This window comes from Natator depressus, chromosome 1 (assembly GCF_965152275.1).
Source record: "Natator depressus isolate rNatDep1 chromosome 1, rNatDep2.hap1, whole genome shotgun sequence".
Taxonomy (NCBI): Eukaryota; Metazoa; Chordata; order Testudines; family Cheloniidae; genus Natator; species Natator depressus.
In genome coordinates this window covers 76321720-76339700 of record NC_134234.1, presented here as the reverse complement: position 1 = coordinate 76339700, position 17981 = coordinate 76321720, and the positions used below count along the sequence as shown (strand labels likewise).

The window sequence follows — 17981 nt, the reverse complement described above, 5'->3', positions numbered from 1 at the left end:
CTCTTGGGGCAGAAGAGGCTAGAGCACCAAGTTCCTGACCTTGGAAGATAGGATAAGAGAGTCTGTCCTAAGCTATGGAGAAGGAAGAAGCCAGCATAGGAGCTGCTCTGGGCAAGAGAGGCTAGAACACCATGTTTCAGCCCAGTGGATTAGGAGACCTCTTAACTTCCATCATCATCAACCTTGAGGCTCCTGTGGGATTCATCTAATCAGATTTTGTTTTTCTTCAAGTATATTATAGGTGACACCTGGTAGTAAGGAGGGGAGTCTGGAGTCCATTGGGGTCAGGCTCCTTCCAAAATAAAAAATTAGGGGATGTTTCGGGGGGATGGGAAGGGCAACCTTCCTCAGAAAATATTTTTTAAAAAAGTGAAGTCCAAGGAATTGACAGAATGTGAGCCAAAGTTAATTGCTAAATCACTTTACCGTTATGTTACATTTCAACCCCCCTCATTCCTACATGTACTTGGCTGCCTTTGGGGCAGGGATTTCATTTGTATCTGTAAAGCACCAAACTAAATAACTAATAGTATCTTAGCAGGGAATTAGGGCTCACTTTGCCATTGGAGGTGCCATTTTTCAGAAGAGAGTTAAAACAAAGGTCCCGTCCCAATCACTTAGACTCATTAAAGGACTGACCCATTGCCCACTGATGTCAGTGACAAGACTGGTTGACACTGATGAATTAGGGATCAGGCTGTAAAAGTTTCATAGCACTTTTTATAAGAATAGTGGCATTAACCCCAGTCTTCCACCAAAATTCTGATACAGAACGTTATAGTTTCCCCGAGCTACATTGCCATGCATTTTAAATTCAACATAGTATTCAGTTCAGTTCAGTTCAATACTTTCTTTCTCAACATGACAAACAAAGTGTTGCCACGGTGTAAAAAGGAGACAGGCGGGCTCTAATCAATTGTGTAATACTCCAGTGCACTGTTACAAAGCTGTCATGCACACCCTTTCACTGCATTCCAGTGGTGTGTGAAGCGATCCTTATATCCCTTACTTACCTCAAAGGCATCAGTGTTTATCAAGTGCTTTGGGACTCTTGGCTGAAAAGTGCTACATATTTACAAAAGCGTTGGTATTACATATTACTAATATTTCAGAAGCGGATTTTGGGCTGAAAAGATTAAATGGAAATAGTAATAAGAAGTACATGTACATAATTGGGAAAATACCTGTAATGAACCCCAGTCTGAAAGTGGTGATGTTCATATTTACAGAAGCACTAAATGTGAAAAGCATGATCTCATACACGTGCCTGTATATATCACTAAGTTAAATTGCTGAGAGTATATGGAATAAGCTGATATTAGTGAGACAGGCTAAAGTTTTTGCATCACTGAAGTATGAAATATCAATTGAGAAAATAGAAGACTACATGTGAGCACAATAATACTAATTGCAGCAGTCCAGAAGCAATAACCAGGGACTCAAGAACCTTACTTAGGGTTTCCTTTTCTCCTTCATATAATGAAATACCAATCATCTTTTTAGGGGCGGTGATGTGAAGAAAGGGACGTAATGCAAAAGGAAGCCAACAGAAACACATTGTGGACAATGAGCTCTAATATGTTTTCATCCTCTAACACTTTTAGCTTTGTAAGTGTCTTTAATATTCAGGTATATAAAAGGTCAGGCATAGTTACTGATTCCATGTAGTTACAATGTAGCTATAGCATTAGTACTATTGTAAATGTTAACGGTATGACTTAGAAACAGCAAAGGGATTCTTGAGGTATCATTCCATTTAATGACTGAAGGTCCAGGATTTGTGAGCTGAGTGTTACAGGTCTATATTGAATATGGGAAAAAAAACCTTCTTAGTAAACTATTAGATGGCAGTTTGTTCTATGAATATTACATACAAATAAAATCTACGTTAAAATAATGTTAAGGTTGAAAAGTCAAGCATCCAGACTTTAGAAAATGGCAGAATTGTTTGCCCATACAACCTTAATTTACACTCCTTGTGCACATATTCATTATGGCGCAGTTCTTAATTACAGGATCCCATACCATTTTTTCCAACCAGACTTCTTCCTCATTGAGTTCACAGGATGGGTGTTGCCCACCGCTGGTAGTTATTCAGTACTTCTTTTTATCCTCATCATTCAGTGTGTAGCTCTTATTTACTGAACACTATTTAAACTCTGTACTGAACAGATACATTAATTTTCCTCATGGGCTTTTCTATAATACTCAGATAATATGGTTGTCAGTGCTTTACATATATTAATATATTTATCTTCACAATACCCCTGTGAGGTAATATGATATTATTATATTCCCCTTTTTACAAATGCGGAACTGTGGAAAAATAGTGTGTGATCATTTAATTAAAAGACTGTATAATAATGGGTATGCACAAGTGGGTCAAATTAAGGTTTCACAGGCAGCTTTGGCCTAGGAAGACCACTTCTAAAGGTGTAAGTTGCTTAGCCACATGCCAGTGGGTATAGGAGTTCTGCACAGTATAAAATTTGTAGGGTTTCTTTTTGTTTAGGTTTAGTGACCCTTGTTTCATAGTCTATACTAGCCCTTAGGATGCATCCGATGAAGTGAGCTGTAGCTCACGAAAACTTATGCTCAAATAAATTTGTTAGTCTCTAAGGTGCCACAAGTACTCCTTTTCTTTTTGCGAATACAGACTAACATGGCTGCTACTCTGAAACCTAAGACTAGGTAGTTTGCAGAGGATAGAATAAAGGTCTGGTTTAGTAGTCACAAAAATCTCTAAAGCAAAGATTTTGGAAGGGAAATGATCTGTGAAATATGTCAGTCAACAGAGAAGTTGTCTGGAAGAAGGACAGGAGACAGTGGATATGGGTTAATTAGGAGGCAACTTTATTCTTAATTGTCTGGGAGTACCCAGCAGACAAAAGTGTACAGAGCAGGTAATTCCATAATCATTTCAGTAGCTACCTGGGAGGCTTCCATCAGGGCTCCCCCTCATAGGTGCCGACTCCGTGGGTACTCAGGGCTGGAGCACCCACAGGAAAGAAATGGTGAGTGCTGAGCACCCAACAGCAGCCCCCCTACCAGAACCTACCTCTCCCCCCAGTGTCTCCTGCCTGCTGGCAGTCCCCACCAATCAGCACCTCCCCCTTCCTCTCAGATGTTTTGTGGTGTCAGGAGGTGCTGGGGGGTGGGGGTAGAAGTGAGGGTGCAGTGTGCTCAGGGAAGGGGGTGGAACTCGGTGGGGAAGAGGCAGGGGAGGCAGAAAGAGGCGGGGCAGGGGTGGGAAGACGCAGGACCAGGTGGGGCCTTGGGGAAGGAGAGGAGTGGGGGCGGGGCCTGGGCGGACCCAGGAGACACCCCCTGGCAGATTAGAAACTCGGCGCCTTTGTTCCCCCTTACCCATTCTGGTCCCCACCCAACTTGCTGCTGGGACCTCACCATCCTTCCCTTAAAATCCTTTACCAATATATTTTATCTAATCACCATATCTCTTCCTGCAGAGTACCTACACTGGACATCCCCCCTACGTTTACACAATTAGTTGCGACATGACAGCCTAACTTCCGTTTCATGTTCTCCCCAACTAAGCCTCCCAAACCCACTGTGGGGAAGGTGAGAAAACCTCACTTTGCCTAGGCCAACCTGACGGTGAGGGAAAACTTCCTTCCCAGCCCCTCAAAGAAAGAAAGTTAGCTCAATGCCCACAGTGAATCCTGACAAACGCCAGTATTTCACCACTTCCATACTGAGAGGGTGGGTGCTATTCCATCTGGTCTAGGTAAAAGAGGGCTTTTCCTGCACCGGCTCTCTCTTCCGGTCACCTGGGTGGGATGGATCAGTGTCCCCACACTGACATGATGTGCAGCTGCAGCAGGAAGTCACTCCCTCAGCTCTCTGGCCCTTAAAGGGGTACACATTTTTTCCAACAAGCCAGACAACGGCCTGCATGACTGAATATGCGGTGAGATCATTCTCTTGCTTTTAGTTTCCATAGTGTGTCATTTCAGCTCTGATAGGAGTAGATTTGTGAAAAGCAAGAAAAGTCTAGTTGCTGATCAAATTTCCTTTAAAATCTTAACCTGATTTAGAAAGAGCCTGACAAGATCTGGAATGGTCTAACTATTATAGTCTTTCATACTAGGCACATATGGCAGAAGGCACCTTTTGCGATTATTAAGGATGAGCTAGATACATCTGATCTTTTCATTTAACTGCAATACACTACAAGAATAGAGAGCAAGTGGTGTGAAAGATTAGTAGTAGTGAAACTGTCAATGGAGAAATTAAAAGTAGCAAAATATGGACAATAAAATTCAAATTAGATAAAATGAGAAAAATAGAAAGATGTTTTTATTATGTTGTTGGAGTGATCAGAAGTGAAACTGAAAAACATCACATTGTTAGAAAAGTCACCAACATGAAGCAGAAACTGTTGAATAGATACTTTTCTTTAAAATTAGTATGGCAAAGGACTGTCCATTGTATGCCAATTGATTTCATATTCTGCCAAGAAAGTGTTCACTGTTGTAGTTTAAGTGTGACAGTCCACACATTACTCTTTTGATATTTCATTTTCAAGTTAATTTACCCCAGAATTATCTGAAGAGTCACTTTTACATAAACAATATGTTACAGAGTTGTACTGCCTGGTCTGTGGTGGTTGGCAGTGCTGAAGAAGACGTAATAAAGAGAATGCTATTTCTATTCTGGCTTTGACAGTCCTTTGAAAGCTCCTTATCCTCCATGTTAGCAATTAATAGTGGCTGCATGTCGAGAGAGCACATTTAGTCATAAGTTTCCTCCTTGAACTCAATATGGTTGCATGGATGTAACTGAGGTAAAAATTTGGCCCTTTCACTGCTGTGACAGCTAACAGATGTCTGTCCTGAATACAGTGGCCTAAAAGCAAGGCTATTTGTTTTCCCTTGACAATGTTATGTATTTAGTTTTATATGTTTAAATTTACACTTTCCTTGTGGTCTCACATAGAAATTACAGTAGTATAAATATTTAGCTGTGACACTCTGAACGCCTTTCCCAGACTTGAGAAAGAGCTCTGTGTAAGCTTGAGGCTTGTCTCTTTCACAAGCAGAAGTTGGTGCAAGAAAAGATGCCTCACCCACCTTGTCTCTCTAATATCTTGGGGCCAGCACAGCTGCAATAACACTGAAAACAATACTATGCATAGTTTGTTATCAACAAATGAAAATATAATTAGGCTCTTTTACCAATAACAAATGGAGAATCAATTTTGTAAATACTGTATTGGTTATAACTGAGAACTTACGTTTTCACTCACTTGGACCAGTTTTATTTTTCAGCCGGGGTATGCATTTTATCTAATGCTTTTTCAGTTTTCATTTATTTCATAGCAATTATAAGAGATTTCAAGATATGAAATACGTGTTCCAACATGGTTCACTGGATGGTGAAAAGCCCTTCCTTTCACTGGTGTTTCCTGTTTAAGATTAAGCTCAGTTGGTTAGCCTGTATTCCATCTGCTTTCTCTTGAATGAGCCGTTTGAGGTGCGATTTTTACTTACCAGTAGATGAATTTGTGTAAAAATCTCACATTCTTTCAGAGAGTGATTGAAGTTGGTGCAAAGATGGCTCACTGCACATAGCACACTCATCACTTGCCTTTCACAGAATCATAGAATCATACAATATCAGGGTTGGAAGAGACCTCAGGAGGTCATCTAGTCCAATCCCCTGCTCAAAGCAGGACCAATCCCCAATCAGATCATCCCAGCCAGGGCTTTGTCAAGCCTGACCTTAAAAACTTCCAAGGAAGGAGATTCTACCACCTCCCTAGGTAACACATTCCAGTGCTTCACCACCCTCCTAGTGAAATAGTGTTTCCTAATATCCAACCTAGACCTCCCGCACTTCAACTTGAGACCATTGCTTCTTGTTCTGTCATCTGCCACCACTGAGAACAACCGAGCTCCATCCTCTTTGGAATCCCCCTCCAGGTAGTTGAAGGCTGCTATTAAATCCCCCCTCACTATTCTCTTCTGCAGACTAAATAACTCCAGTTCTCTCAGCCTCTCCTCGTCAATCATGTGCCCCAGACCCCTAATCATTTTCGTTGCCCTCCGCTGGACTCTCTCCATTTTGTCCACATCCCTTCTGTAGTTGGGGGACCAAAACTGGCTGCAGTACTCCAGGTGTGGCCTCACCAGTGCCGAATAAAAGGGAATAATCACTTCTCTCGATCTGCTGGCAATGCTCCTACTAATACAGCCCAATATGCCATGGCCTGCTTGGCAACAAGGGCACACTGCTGACTCATATCCAGCTTCTCGTCCACTGTAATTCCCAGGTCCTTTTCTCCAGAACTGCTGCTTAGCCAGTCTGTCCCCAGTCTGTAGTGGTGCATGGGATTCTTCCTTCCTAAGTGCAGGACTCTGCACTTGTTTTTGTTGAACCTCATCAGATTTCTTTTGGCCCAATCCTCCAATTTGTCTAGGTCACTTTGGACCCTATCCCTACCCTCCAGCGTATCTACCTCTTTCCACAGTTTAGTGTAATCTGCAAATTTGCTGAGGGTGCAATTCATCCCATCATCCAGATCATTAATAAAGATGTTGAACAAAACTGGCCCCAGGATCGACCCCTGGGGCACTCCGCTTGATACCGACAAGACATCGAGCCATTGATCATGACCCATTGAGCTCAACAGTCTAGCCAGCTTTCTATCCACCTTATAGTCCATTCATCCAATACATACTTCTTTAACTTGCTGGCAAGAATACTGTGTGAGTCTGTATCAAAAGCTTTGCTAAAGTCAAGATATATCACATCCACCACTTTCCCCATATTCACAGAGCCAGTTATCTCATTATAGAAGGCAATCAGGTTGGTCAGGCATGACTTGCCCTTGGTGAATCCAGGTTGACTGTTCCTGATCACCTTCCTCTCCTCCAAGTGCTTCAAAATGGATTCCTTGAGGCCCTGCTCCATGATTTTGCTGGGGACTGAAGTGAGGCTGAGCGGTCTGTAGTTCCCCAGATTCTCTTTCTTCCCTTTTTAAAATATGGGCACGATATTTGCCTTTTTCCAAGAGTCAGGGACCTCCCCGATGGCCACGAATTTTCAAAGATAATGGCCAATGGCTCTGCAATCACATCAGCCAACTCCCTCAGCACCCTTGGATGCATTAGATCTGGACCCATGGACTTGTGCATGTCCAGCTTTTCTAAATAGTCCTTAACCTGTTCTTTCACCACTGAGGTGAAAGAGACACTTTGTCAAGACATTGCAAAGACAAACCTACACGATAAAATTAAGACAATGGATGAAGCAACGGATATGAGTAAGGCCAGAATCTCTGATTACTTTTTTATGTTAGTACCTTTATCTGCACAGAAGCGTCCATATGTGAGATTAAATGTTCGCTTGGCTTCCCAGGTGTGTGTGCGTGTGTGCATGTGCATGTGTGTGTGAAAGAGAGAGAGAGAAAATGTTTGCTTTTTGGAGAACAGACATTTTTGTAGTGTTTGCTGCTGCTAGTGTTCATGCTTAGTGGTGATACTAACAGAAGCGCTGATGCTAGGCCCATAAACTTGGTAGATAAATTATGCAATAGTTTGGTTAAGTGGTCACCTTTTAGTGAGAAATTTTCTTTTGGGAAATCTGAGAGCCTGAGCATGATGACATAGCCATCACAAAAAAAGAGGCAAAGCTTTATAAGAAAAAGAAATTTCCACCTGAGGAAGAATATTATCATGTAATATGCTCCACAGGAATCTTGGGAATTTTTTTTCCTCATCCCATAGTATTTGCTTCCTTGAATATTTATATAGTGTCAGTAATGACAGTAATTACATTGTTGTTTTTTAATTCCAATGACATGGGACAAAAGAGATGTTATTGAAGTCTGATGATCTCTGTACAGGTACTGATGTAATAATTATATAAAAATTATAATTTCATTATACTTTATATATCACCTTTATCTAAAAATCTCAGCATGCCTTACAGACATGCAGTCTCATAAAACTCCTGAGTGGTGGATAAGTATTATAGCCAACTTCAGCAGGTTAAACTGAATCACACAGAGGTGAAGTGGCATGCATACAACGAGTCAGAGTCTAAAGAAGAAGAACTAAATATTTAATTTGGATGATAAGATTCCCAACTTTTAGCACATGGTTTTTGAGCAGTTTCCAGTGATAGCATGGCAGGAATCAAACCTCAGATAAATGACCCAACATAGCTGTCAAGGTTCTTTCCCCACTCTGAACTGTAGGGTACAGATGTGGGGACCTGCATGAAAAAACCCCTAAGCTTATTTTTACCAACTTAGGTTAAAACTTCCCCAAGGTACAAACTATTTTACCTTTTGTCCTGGGACTTTATTGCTGCCACCATCAAGCGTCTAACAAATATAACAGGGAAAGAGCCCACTTGGAAACGTCTTTCCCCCCAAAATCCCCCCAAGCCCTACACCCCCTTTCTTGGGGAAGGCTTGATAAATATCCTCACCAATTTGCACAGGTGAACACAGATCCAAACCCTTGGATCTTAAGAACAATGCAAAAGCAATCAGGTTCTTAAAAGAAGAATTTTAATTAAAGAAAAAGTAAAAGAATCACCTCTGTAAAATCAGGATGGTAAATACCTTACAGGGTAATCAGATTCAAAACATAGAGAATCCCTCTAGGGTAAACCTTAAGTTACAAGAAGACACAAAAATAGGAATATACATTCCATTCAGCACCACTTATTTTATCAGCCATTTAAACAAAACAGAATCTAACGCATATCTAACTAGATTGCTTACTGACTTTTTACAGGAGTTGTGACCTGCATTCCTGCTCTGTTCCCGGCAAAAACAATACACAGACAGAGAGAAGCTTTTGTTTCCCTCCCCCCCCCCCCCACTCCAGCTTTGAAAGTATCTTGTCTCCTCATTGGTCATTTTGGTCAGGTGCCAGCGAGGTTGTCTTAGCTTCTGAACCCTTTACAGGTGAAAGGGTTTTTCCTCTGGCCAGGAGGGATTTAAAGATGTTTACCCTTCCCTTTATATTTATGACAATAGCTGATATAGAATGCCTCATATAGTGATTGCTTGTTGATGAGAAATAGTCTGTATCAGGGAACACGGAAGATAACTGTGGTCTTATTTTGAGAATTAGGGGGACTAAAAAGGGATCAGCAGTATAAAATACTTAGAGGTTTTTTTTTTCTTATTGACTTGGTGATAGGCACTTATGCTTCTTTTTTTCTTTTCTTTATTTTTTTGTATTTTCACTGCATGTTGCTTATGCATTTGATTTCATCTCACAGGGAAGATGTACAGTCAGAATTATTTTCATATGTTATTATCCCTATTTACTGGTGCTAATGGTTACAGATATAAATAATTCAGCCATCAGATAGGTTTTATTTTTAAGTGTATTTTATAAAAACCGTGTTTTAATGTACAGTTATAGCTTGTTGCAGAATTAGAGTTTGGGGGAGAAATAGAAATAGAATTAGAGTTTGGGGGAGAAATCTGTGCTAAAATGTTGTTTAGTGGCGAAACACTGTATCTAACTGTCAGTCTTCGAAATCAATGAATAGCATCATATTTTTTGCTGTACCAGACAAACTGAACATAAACACGAAACATGCTGAACCCAGTTTTTAAATGTGCTCATCTACTTTAGGAACTCAAATTCCACATTCTGAGTGCTTATGTTGGCACTTGGGCACATAAAATATAAAGGCTACCAAAGAGCCTATATCAGTGCCCATGTATGGGACTTGCGCACCTAAAGTTCAGCGTCCACATTTCTGCATTGGATCCTCTGTGGAGAAAAGTTTTGAAAATACTACTCTGTGGTTAGTGCTGCATCAACTGAAATGCAGCTCAAAATGCAATGTGGAGCTACCAGTTGTCACTTCACAAAGTGTTATGCTGAATCTGGAAATTTGCATAATTTAATTAATTATGCCACTAAAAACTGATTTTCTCTCAATTTAAAGCAAACAGCTTTTATGAGGGTGAACTACAGCACCCAGGGATATCAGGTGTCCAAGCTCTTAATCCTATTACAAGGAGTTGACAACCACTGATGGAAACTGGAAAACATAAGCCTCCAGCAGGGCAACAAGTAGCGAGGAAGTAGGCAACAGATTTTTTAAAGCTTTTTGAAACCACTGTATGGTTTTTAAATCAGTTTTTAAAAAACAACTGAATTGGCAGCTTGCACTTAGTTGTTCAGAGGGTGAGTACTGTCTGAGGGGTAACACTTATTTTACTTAGACATAAATGAAAATAACTATCTCCTCTGGGAGGAAAGCTGTTGAGCTTAACTACCATAACAAAAATGCAGCAAATGGCCAATGTTTGCTATTTGTATCTATGCCTGTCCACTTACAGATGTTTAAGAGTGCAAGATGCTGTACCTTGTAAGTGGTTTCTAATGTTATGGGTTGGAGACTGGCTATGAGTCATTTTGATAGTAAACTAATCTTGGCAGACAATGTTAGATTTCAAGGATCAAAGTATCAATCACTGACTAAGCACTAGCTTTAATACCAGTGTCTCCTTTATTTCATTACAGTATTGGTTTTGATGAAACTGAAAACAACGGGTACATGTAGTGCTGAGGTATAAGGTGCACTCAAATGCAGAGGTTCTCATCTTTGACTACATATGAAATGCCATAACCAGAAATCCTATGGATGACCTTGCCAAATTCTGGAGAAGTCAGGAAACAATATAACAGTTGTAGTAACTTAATTTTGATTCCATCCTTAGAGCCTTGTGTGGATACAAAATTTGTATCTGCATCCGATCCACAATCTTCAAACATGGTCTCTGGATATCCGCAGATATAAAGCGGATATCCACAGATCTGCAGGTCTCTATCCAGCCTCACCTCAAACCCCAGAGCTAGACAGGACCTGACATGAAATTGACCCTTTCATGAGTGTTATGTCTATGAAATATTGAAAGCTTCCCTCCATTTGTAGAGTGAAAACCTTAACATGCTTGCTTCGATTTGTTTCCACTTTCCTATGGCAAAGGTTACCTTTTGGCAAAAAGAAATTGCATTTTTTCTTAACAAATCTGTCTTTTTTTCTTTTCTTTTTTTTTTTAACCTGGACTAACAGCTGGTTTTGGTGGGGAAGTGGAAAAAATCAGTAGAAAGGATTTATTAAAATGTGAACTTGTTGGTAATATGAGAACTTTATATAAAATTGGAGTAATTTGATCCAGGTTTCAATTAAGTTTTACAAAAATCTGTATTGTCTTCTTTTCTTCTTGTATTTTTTTTTCTATGGAGCCTTGTTTGGGGCTTAGGAAAATCAAAGATAAAGATGTTACAGTGTGTGTAGACAAGTACAGAATTGAGACATTAGGGGTCTGAATCTATTCATATCAGTCAGGTTCTTCACTAAATGAACATGTAGGATGGAAGTGTATTTGTCATTATTGCAATAAGCAGATAATATAGGGAAAGAAACTACGGGAAACAAAGGTATACTAAGCAAGCTATTTTTCCAATAATGACTGAAAACTCAGTCTCACCCGTGGTCTTCCTATTGTGCAGAGGTACCTGACTTTCCAAAAGGCATGGTGATATGCCCACCTATCAGAGGCGAGGCTCAAGTCCTAAGAATCTGTCGTGTTAGCAAGCTCAGTCTTAAACTAAGTATAAACATTTCATAAAGTTTGTCAGAATTTCTTTTAAAATGATAAAGAGGATAAAGACAATAAAGATATCTGGTTTAATTGATTATTTTCATTGTTTAATAAAATTTCTCTGTTTGACTGCTGGAGAATTTGGACTGAATTTTCATTACCTACTCCTGAACAATTTACACTGGGATCTAGACGGTATTGAGCTAATGAATTAGAATTTATATTGAACCTTAACTGTCTTCATGAAGTAGCTGGGGAAGGAAAATAATGGCCATAATTGAGTATTTTTTTCATTATAAACTATGTTATATAGCTTTTACAATCAGGTTTTTAATAAATCTAGAGAAATTAAATTGGAATTTGACCAACTTTTGTGCTTTTGTCATCTCATGTAAAAGTATTTTTTTTAAATGGTAAGGCTAATGGGCTAATGCAACTCCTATGAAAGTCAATGGAAATTAGAGGGTGCCTACTGTTGATCTGATAATTGTGAAAAGTACTATGAAAAGTTGCACAAAATACATTTTAATATAATCTTTACAAGATTGGGCAGCCTATTAAATGAGTGTATGAATACATTTACTATGCTGTCCAATCTTGAACTTCATATATATATATATATATATATATAAACTATTCCCACTGAAGTCACTGGAGCTTTCTGATTACGAAGTTCAAGATAGGGTAGCATATTATATATAGTCTCAGAGACATATAGTTTTTTAAAGACCTGTTTAGTTTAGAGGTCACTTAAAGTGCACTTCCATAATGTAGAAATCAATAACTTTTTCATATAAATGAAATACTGATACCATTCTTTAACTGTGTTATTCTGTTTTACTGTGTTATATTGAAAAGTGCTGATGTTCACGGTAGTGAAAAATCTGTTTTCTCAGATACATAAAATACAGTTATAGTCAGTACATATTGGCCCAAATCATTTCTTGCTCCCGCTGGGGTTCCACAAGTAGAGGACTTGCAGGATTGGACTCATAATTTCTTATATTGAATGGAATGAAATATAAATTGACTATCTAATATTGCAATATGTTAACCATACACAAGAGTGCATGTCTGTTGATGCCATCAGTGAGTAAAAATTTTAACTACTGTCTAGTTTTATTTTAATACCAAAATTTAAGAACAAATATGAACATAATTAATATAGCCATAGTCAGACAATGAAAACTTCACAAGTGAACACCCTCTACCACATATAAAACAATTGGTATATTTCTCTCAAGTTCTACTTACTAAGAATTACAGAAATATAAGTAAAACAGTTAATGTAACAAATATTTATCATTCATTAAAATACATTGTTGATTTCTCACTGGAACTGTACTGTTTAAGCTCTTCTTCTAGCCAAAGATTAAGAATTCAAAGTGTATATACCTCTCCAAGGGAACTAGTACAATCCTAACACCCATAAGTTCATGTTTCTAACTATAAACTCCAAATATTATCCTTACCTATCTGTAAAGATGGTTTTTCTTTCTACTGACTGAAAACAAACCCCCTCCCTTGCCCAACCCATACATTACAAACACTAATTTGTCAATCACAAAATGGGTTAAATTGGTGGCCTTGATTGCAAATTCAGACGTTGCAAATTTGAAAACTTCCTGCATCCAAATAATTTATATTCATTCCCCACAGGCAGCAGTGATGGTTCTTGGGATAAAGAAAAACTTCAGTCTCCCCTCACCCAAGGATCACAGGCCTCTGTTAACCACCCCAGCTTGCCTGGACAGCATAACCTTCCAGTTAGCCATCCTCTCAACCCTCTTCAACAGAACCACCTTCTGCCAAATGGTACGGGTTGACATCTTTCAACACTAACATCAGTGGTTTTCAAACTCCTGTCTTTCTATTGTGTTTAGTTAAATAGGCTATGCAAAATAAAAAACGTGGTGAATACTGTAATACTTCAATTAAAGTATTCAGCAGTGGAAGTAGGAGTCATAAAAAAAATAAAAAAACAAACACAGTAAACCTGATACTTAAATAGCTATTAACCTGTGCATCAGTGTTATAATTATTGCTAAGACACCTTGCCGCAAGTATTAAAACGGACAATATAACGAACAACAATTGCTTAGCAATGATATGGTACAACATTACACTGATCTGAACAAACTAAGGGGCCTGTTAGCCTCTCCCTGTGCATATAAGACCTCCGTGGATACTAGAGGGAATTACACATGGACAAAAAGTGAACAGATTCATGTTAACTGCTCTATACTGAAATGTTCGAAGAGTTCATTTTTGAACACATTTGGTGCCAAGCATTTCAACATATTTTGCTCATAAGAAAATATATTCCTAATAGTCAATATTTAAAAAACATCATAAACCAATATTTCCTGCCTTTTGTTTTTTTTTTCTTAGGCCTGGAACTTCCTTTTATGATGATGCCCCACCCATTAATTCCTGTCAGCCTACCTCCAGCATCTGTCACAATGGCCATGAGTCAGATGAACCACCTTAGTACCATTGCAAATATGGCAGCAGCAGCACAAGTACAGAGTCCCCCATCCAGAGTCGAGACATCTGTTATTAAGGTAAACATCTAGAAAAATATCTGTGATACTAAATTAATTTCTTCACAGCATGGTACCTTATTAATGTAAGGCTGTTCTCATCAGATGTCATAAGGTAAGCAGTCATAAAGGCAAGGCTTGGTCAGTGTTTGGAAGGGAGGGCTCCAAAGAAAACCCCACTTACTGTAGGCATTGATTTTGGGAACTGAGTATTATGTTGGTAACTGAACATTCTGAATACTGAGTACTGAATCAGTGCTCCAGTTCCACAGTTGAAGTTGCCATTTGTCAAATGAGATATAGATACTAACTGCCCATGGTCAAAAAAGATCTCATGTCACTTTCCTAAGAAGCTGGAGGTAAAATCCGGACCCTATTGAAGTCAGTGAGAGTTTTGTCATTGACGACAGTGGGGCCAAGATGACACCAATCCTGGTGTTTATGGCAGATATTCCCAGCTGGAGGTCTGAGTGCCAGAACTAGAGTGACTAATAAATTCATTGAAGAACATCTTGAGGTGCTCTCTCACCATGGGCTGAGCATGCTGTCTTTGTAGAACTCTCACCACTGCCTCATTCAGAAATAGAATACAGGTCTAGTAGAGTTGAGTACTGACCTGACAACCGCCAGGCCAGTACTGTAGCACAGTACAGAAGTCTGAATACTAATAACTTCCATCCATCAGAGGGATTAATATAGCACCTAGCAACAAAGCATCTGGGTATTTCCCACTTAAATTAGGCCTGCATCTCAAGCTCTCCAGTGGATTTCCTGGAGTCTTCTCCCTTCCTTGGTGGAGGATGCTTTACTTGTATTATGCATGTATTCTATCCCCTAATATTCAAACTATACAGTTTGATTCACCTTATATTTACTTAGATATCTCCATTTTACCTACTATTCTTCCTTGATTCTAATAAATTAGATACAAAGAGTATCTTCCTGTTTGGATAAAGAGAAAATGAGCTGATCAGAATAGATGAGAAATACTGAATGTGTGCTTAGAGCACTGCTGGGCAACCTACAGCCCATGTCAAGGTAATCCACTGGCAGGCCACCATACAGTTTGTTTACATTTGCATAGCCGCCCGCCGTGCCCAGTGGCCACGGTTTGCCGTTTCCGGCCAAGAGGAGCTGCAGGTAGAAGTGCAAATGTAAACAAACTGTCTTGCGGCCTGCCATTGGATTATCCTGATGGGTCGTGTGTGGCCCCTGGGCCGCAGGTTGCCCACCACTGGCTTAGAAATCTTCTCCTCCAATTTAATGGGTTTCTTATTTTACAGGTTAGAGTGCTGCATTCTAATTTGGCAAACCTCAAATTTACAATCCTACCTCTTGACTAAACTTTGGGGCCAGATTGTCAGCAGTTCCTAAAAATGTCTGTGCGAGTTTTGCAGGCACATCATTGTGTATACAGAAAACAGATTTGCATGCATAATTTTATATTGAGTTTTACTGACCCACTGAAGATCTTCCCCTTAACACAATCCCCATGATACAGAAAAAATTATCAAACCCAAAACAAGGGCACCAACAGTTTTATCATTCTAGGTGGTTTAGGTGACCTGTAGGAACCTGGGTTTGTTGAGATATTTGATATAAACATGCTGTTCTTGTACTTCCTCATTTTCTCATTTGCTATGCCATGACAAGCTTGGAATCATACTGAACCATGCAATTGCAAGTGCCTTTGAAGAGAAAAATAAAATGTATTTTAAACTCCTTTAAAAGCCACTAAATCTTTATTACTGCACCCAGGGCCACTAGTGACGATGTAACTTGTACCATTCATGCAAACATTTGGGATCAAATGCAGCAATCTCAGAAAATGAGAGAGTAAATAGGGTATCAGAAACTAATAAGGCTGTGTCTATACCACACTGCAATGCAGAATATGGGAGTATGAATTGCACAGTGTACCAAAAAGAAAAGGAGTACTTGTGGCACCTTAGAGACTAACCAATTTATTTGAGCATAAGCTTTCGTGAGCTACAGCTCACTTCATCAGATGCATACTGTGGAAAGTGTAGAAGATCTTTTTATACACACAAAGCATGAAAAAATACCTCCCCCCACCCCACTCTCCTGCTGGTAATAGCTTATCTAAAGTGATCACTCTCCTTACAATGTGTATGATAATCAAGTTGGGCCATTTCCAGCACAAATCCAGGTTTTCTCACACACACACACACACACAACCCCACTGTCCTGTTGGTAATAGCTTATCTAAAGTGATCACTCTCCTTACAATGTGTATGATAATGCTCAAATAAATTGGTTAGTCTCTAAGGTGCCACAAGTACTCCTTTTCTTTTTGCGAATACAGACTAACACGGCTGTTACTCTGAAGAGTGTACCAAGTGTTGTGAGCTAACTGCCCTGTGTTGATGTTGCTGGCACAAACTGAAAGGAATGTAGTTCACAATAATGTAACCCTGTTTGAAGGAGGATTACATTAACACAAACTAGATACCTTTTGTTCATGCCAGCAATGTCCATACAGGGCAGTTTGGTGCACTCTGAAATTCATACCGCCATAGTCTACACTGTGATGCCATGTGGACAAACCCTTAATAAGGCAATTAGGTCCAGGCCTACATATGGCTTTAAAAGTTAGGCTGCATCTTTTGTCCTGGTAGGCATGATGACAGCAGAAAGCAGCATTGGAACCATGGTGCATGCAAATGCATCTGAGACAACAGCCATGGTGCGGTGGTGACCATTTTGAATCTACCCTGTCATCTCACTCATGCTGCCATGCTGCTAACTGTCACTGCCTAGTAGCATGGTGATTTCTGCCCTTCTGTATGCTTTATTTTTCACTAGAATGGCAATTAGCAAGAGGCACATGATGCCAGAGCTATTCCCTGGGACATATTAGGTGTATATTTCATCTTACATTTATTTTCTAAATTTAAATCATGATCACTGCTTATTACATGGGTATATGGTAATAAATATAATGACATTGAGAACATAATTGAGCACACACTAGCTGACACAGCATTTTGTTTGTTCATGTGGGAGTCTTGATATATGATGTCCAATGTTCTTAGTTTTTTGCATCCTTAACATGTCACAGTGTCTTCCTTACTTTTTATTATCTGAAGTACAATATCACAGTTTATATATAGCAGTGGGAAATTTGATCTCCATCTGCTTTTGACATTCAAAAAGTAAATGTTCTATTTTTTAAGCTTGAACAAATTGTCCTAAAGTAGTTAGTAAACTCTGTAAAGCTGGATGGCCAAGTTACCATGAGTGTAACTCGGTGGGACTTAGATGGAGAGTAAAACTATAACCAATACATTTTAAACCTCTACCCCCACCCCACTAAAATCTCTTTATAGTGCTCTGTGTCATCATGAATTCCATAGCTAGCAAGATAATACATTGTAGCATCAAGGGGATCCACATAAATGAGGCCAGACTATCTTGTCTTTAAAACCAACAAGTTTTTTAATCCAGCCGGACTCCTCACACATTGATGTCTGTCTCCCTGACAGCTAAATACAAGCACTTCCATCCCAAGAACACTTTCTCATTCTCTTTCCAATCCTGAAGCCTATTTTCAATTGCACCCCAGTTATCTGGGGAGAGAAACCCATTACAAACGAAGGCAAAGATTTTTCAGATGGGATCTAATTTTCAGTGCCCCAATTTTTGGGTGCCTAACTTGAAACATCTTAAAGACAAATAGTTTTCCACTTGCCACTTGAAAATTACTAGTAAATTTTTTAAATCTTGACCTTTTTATGTGTGTGTGTGGGGTGACCTGCATAACTCATTCCAGAGGAAATCAGCCCCCCTATATTCATGCCATTAAAACC

The 17981-nt window shown here is 39.4% G+C and overlaps 1 protein-coding gene across 7 annotated transcripts in view; it reads left to right on the top strand.

Moving 5' to 3' along the window:
- Positions 1-17981, top strand: part of DACH1 (dachshund family transcription factor 1) — a 457159-nt gene that overhangs the window by 289358 nt on the left and 149820 nt on the right. For 4 of the 7 annotated variants that reach the window (XM_074961866.1, XM_074961859.1, XM_074961849.1 and 1 more), the window contains 2 exons: positions 13268-13423; positions 14000-14172. In XM_074961866.1, the coding sequence (XP_074817967.1) occupies positions 13268-13423; positions 14000-14172 (329 nt within the window). The remainder of the gene's footprint in view (positions 1-13267; positions 13424-13999; positions 14173-17981) is intronic. The other 3 variants (XM_074961884.1, XM_074961876.1, XM_074961893.1) reach the window with 1 other exon arrangement.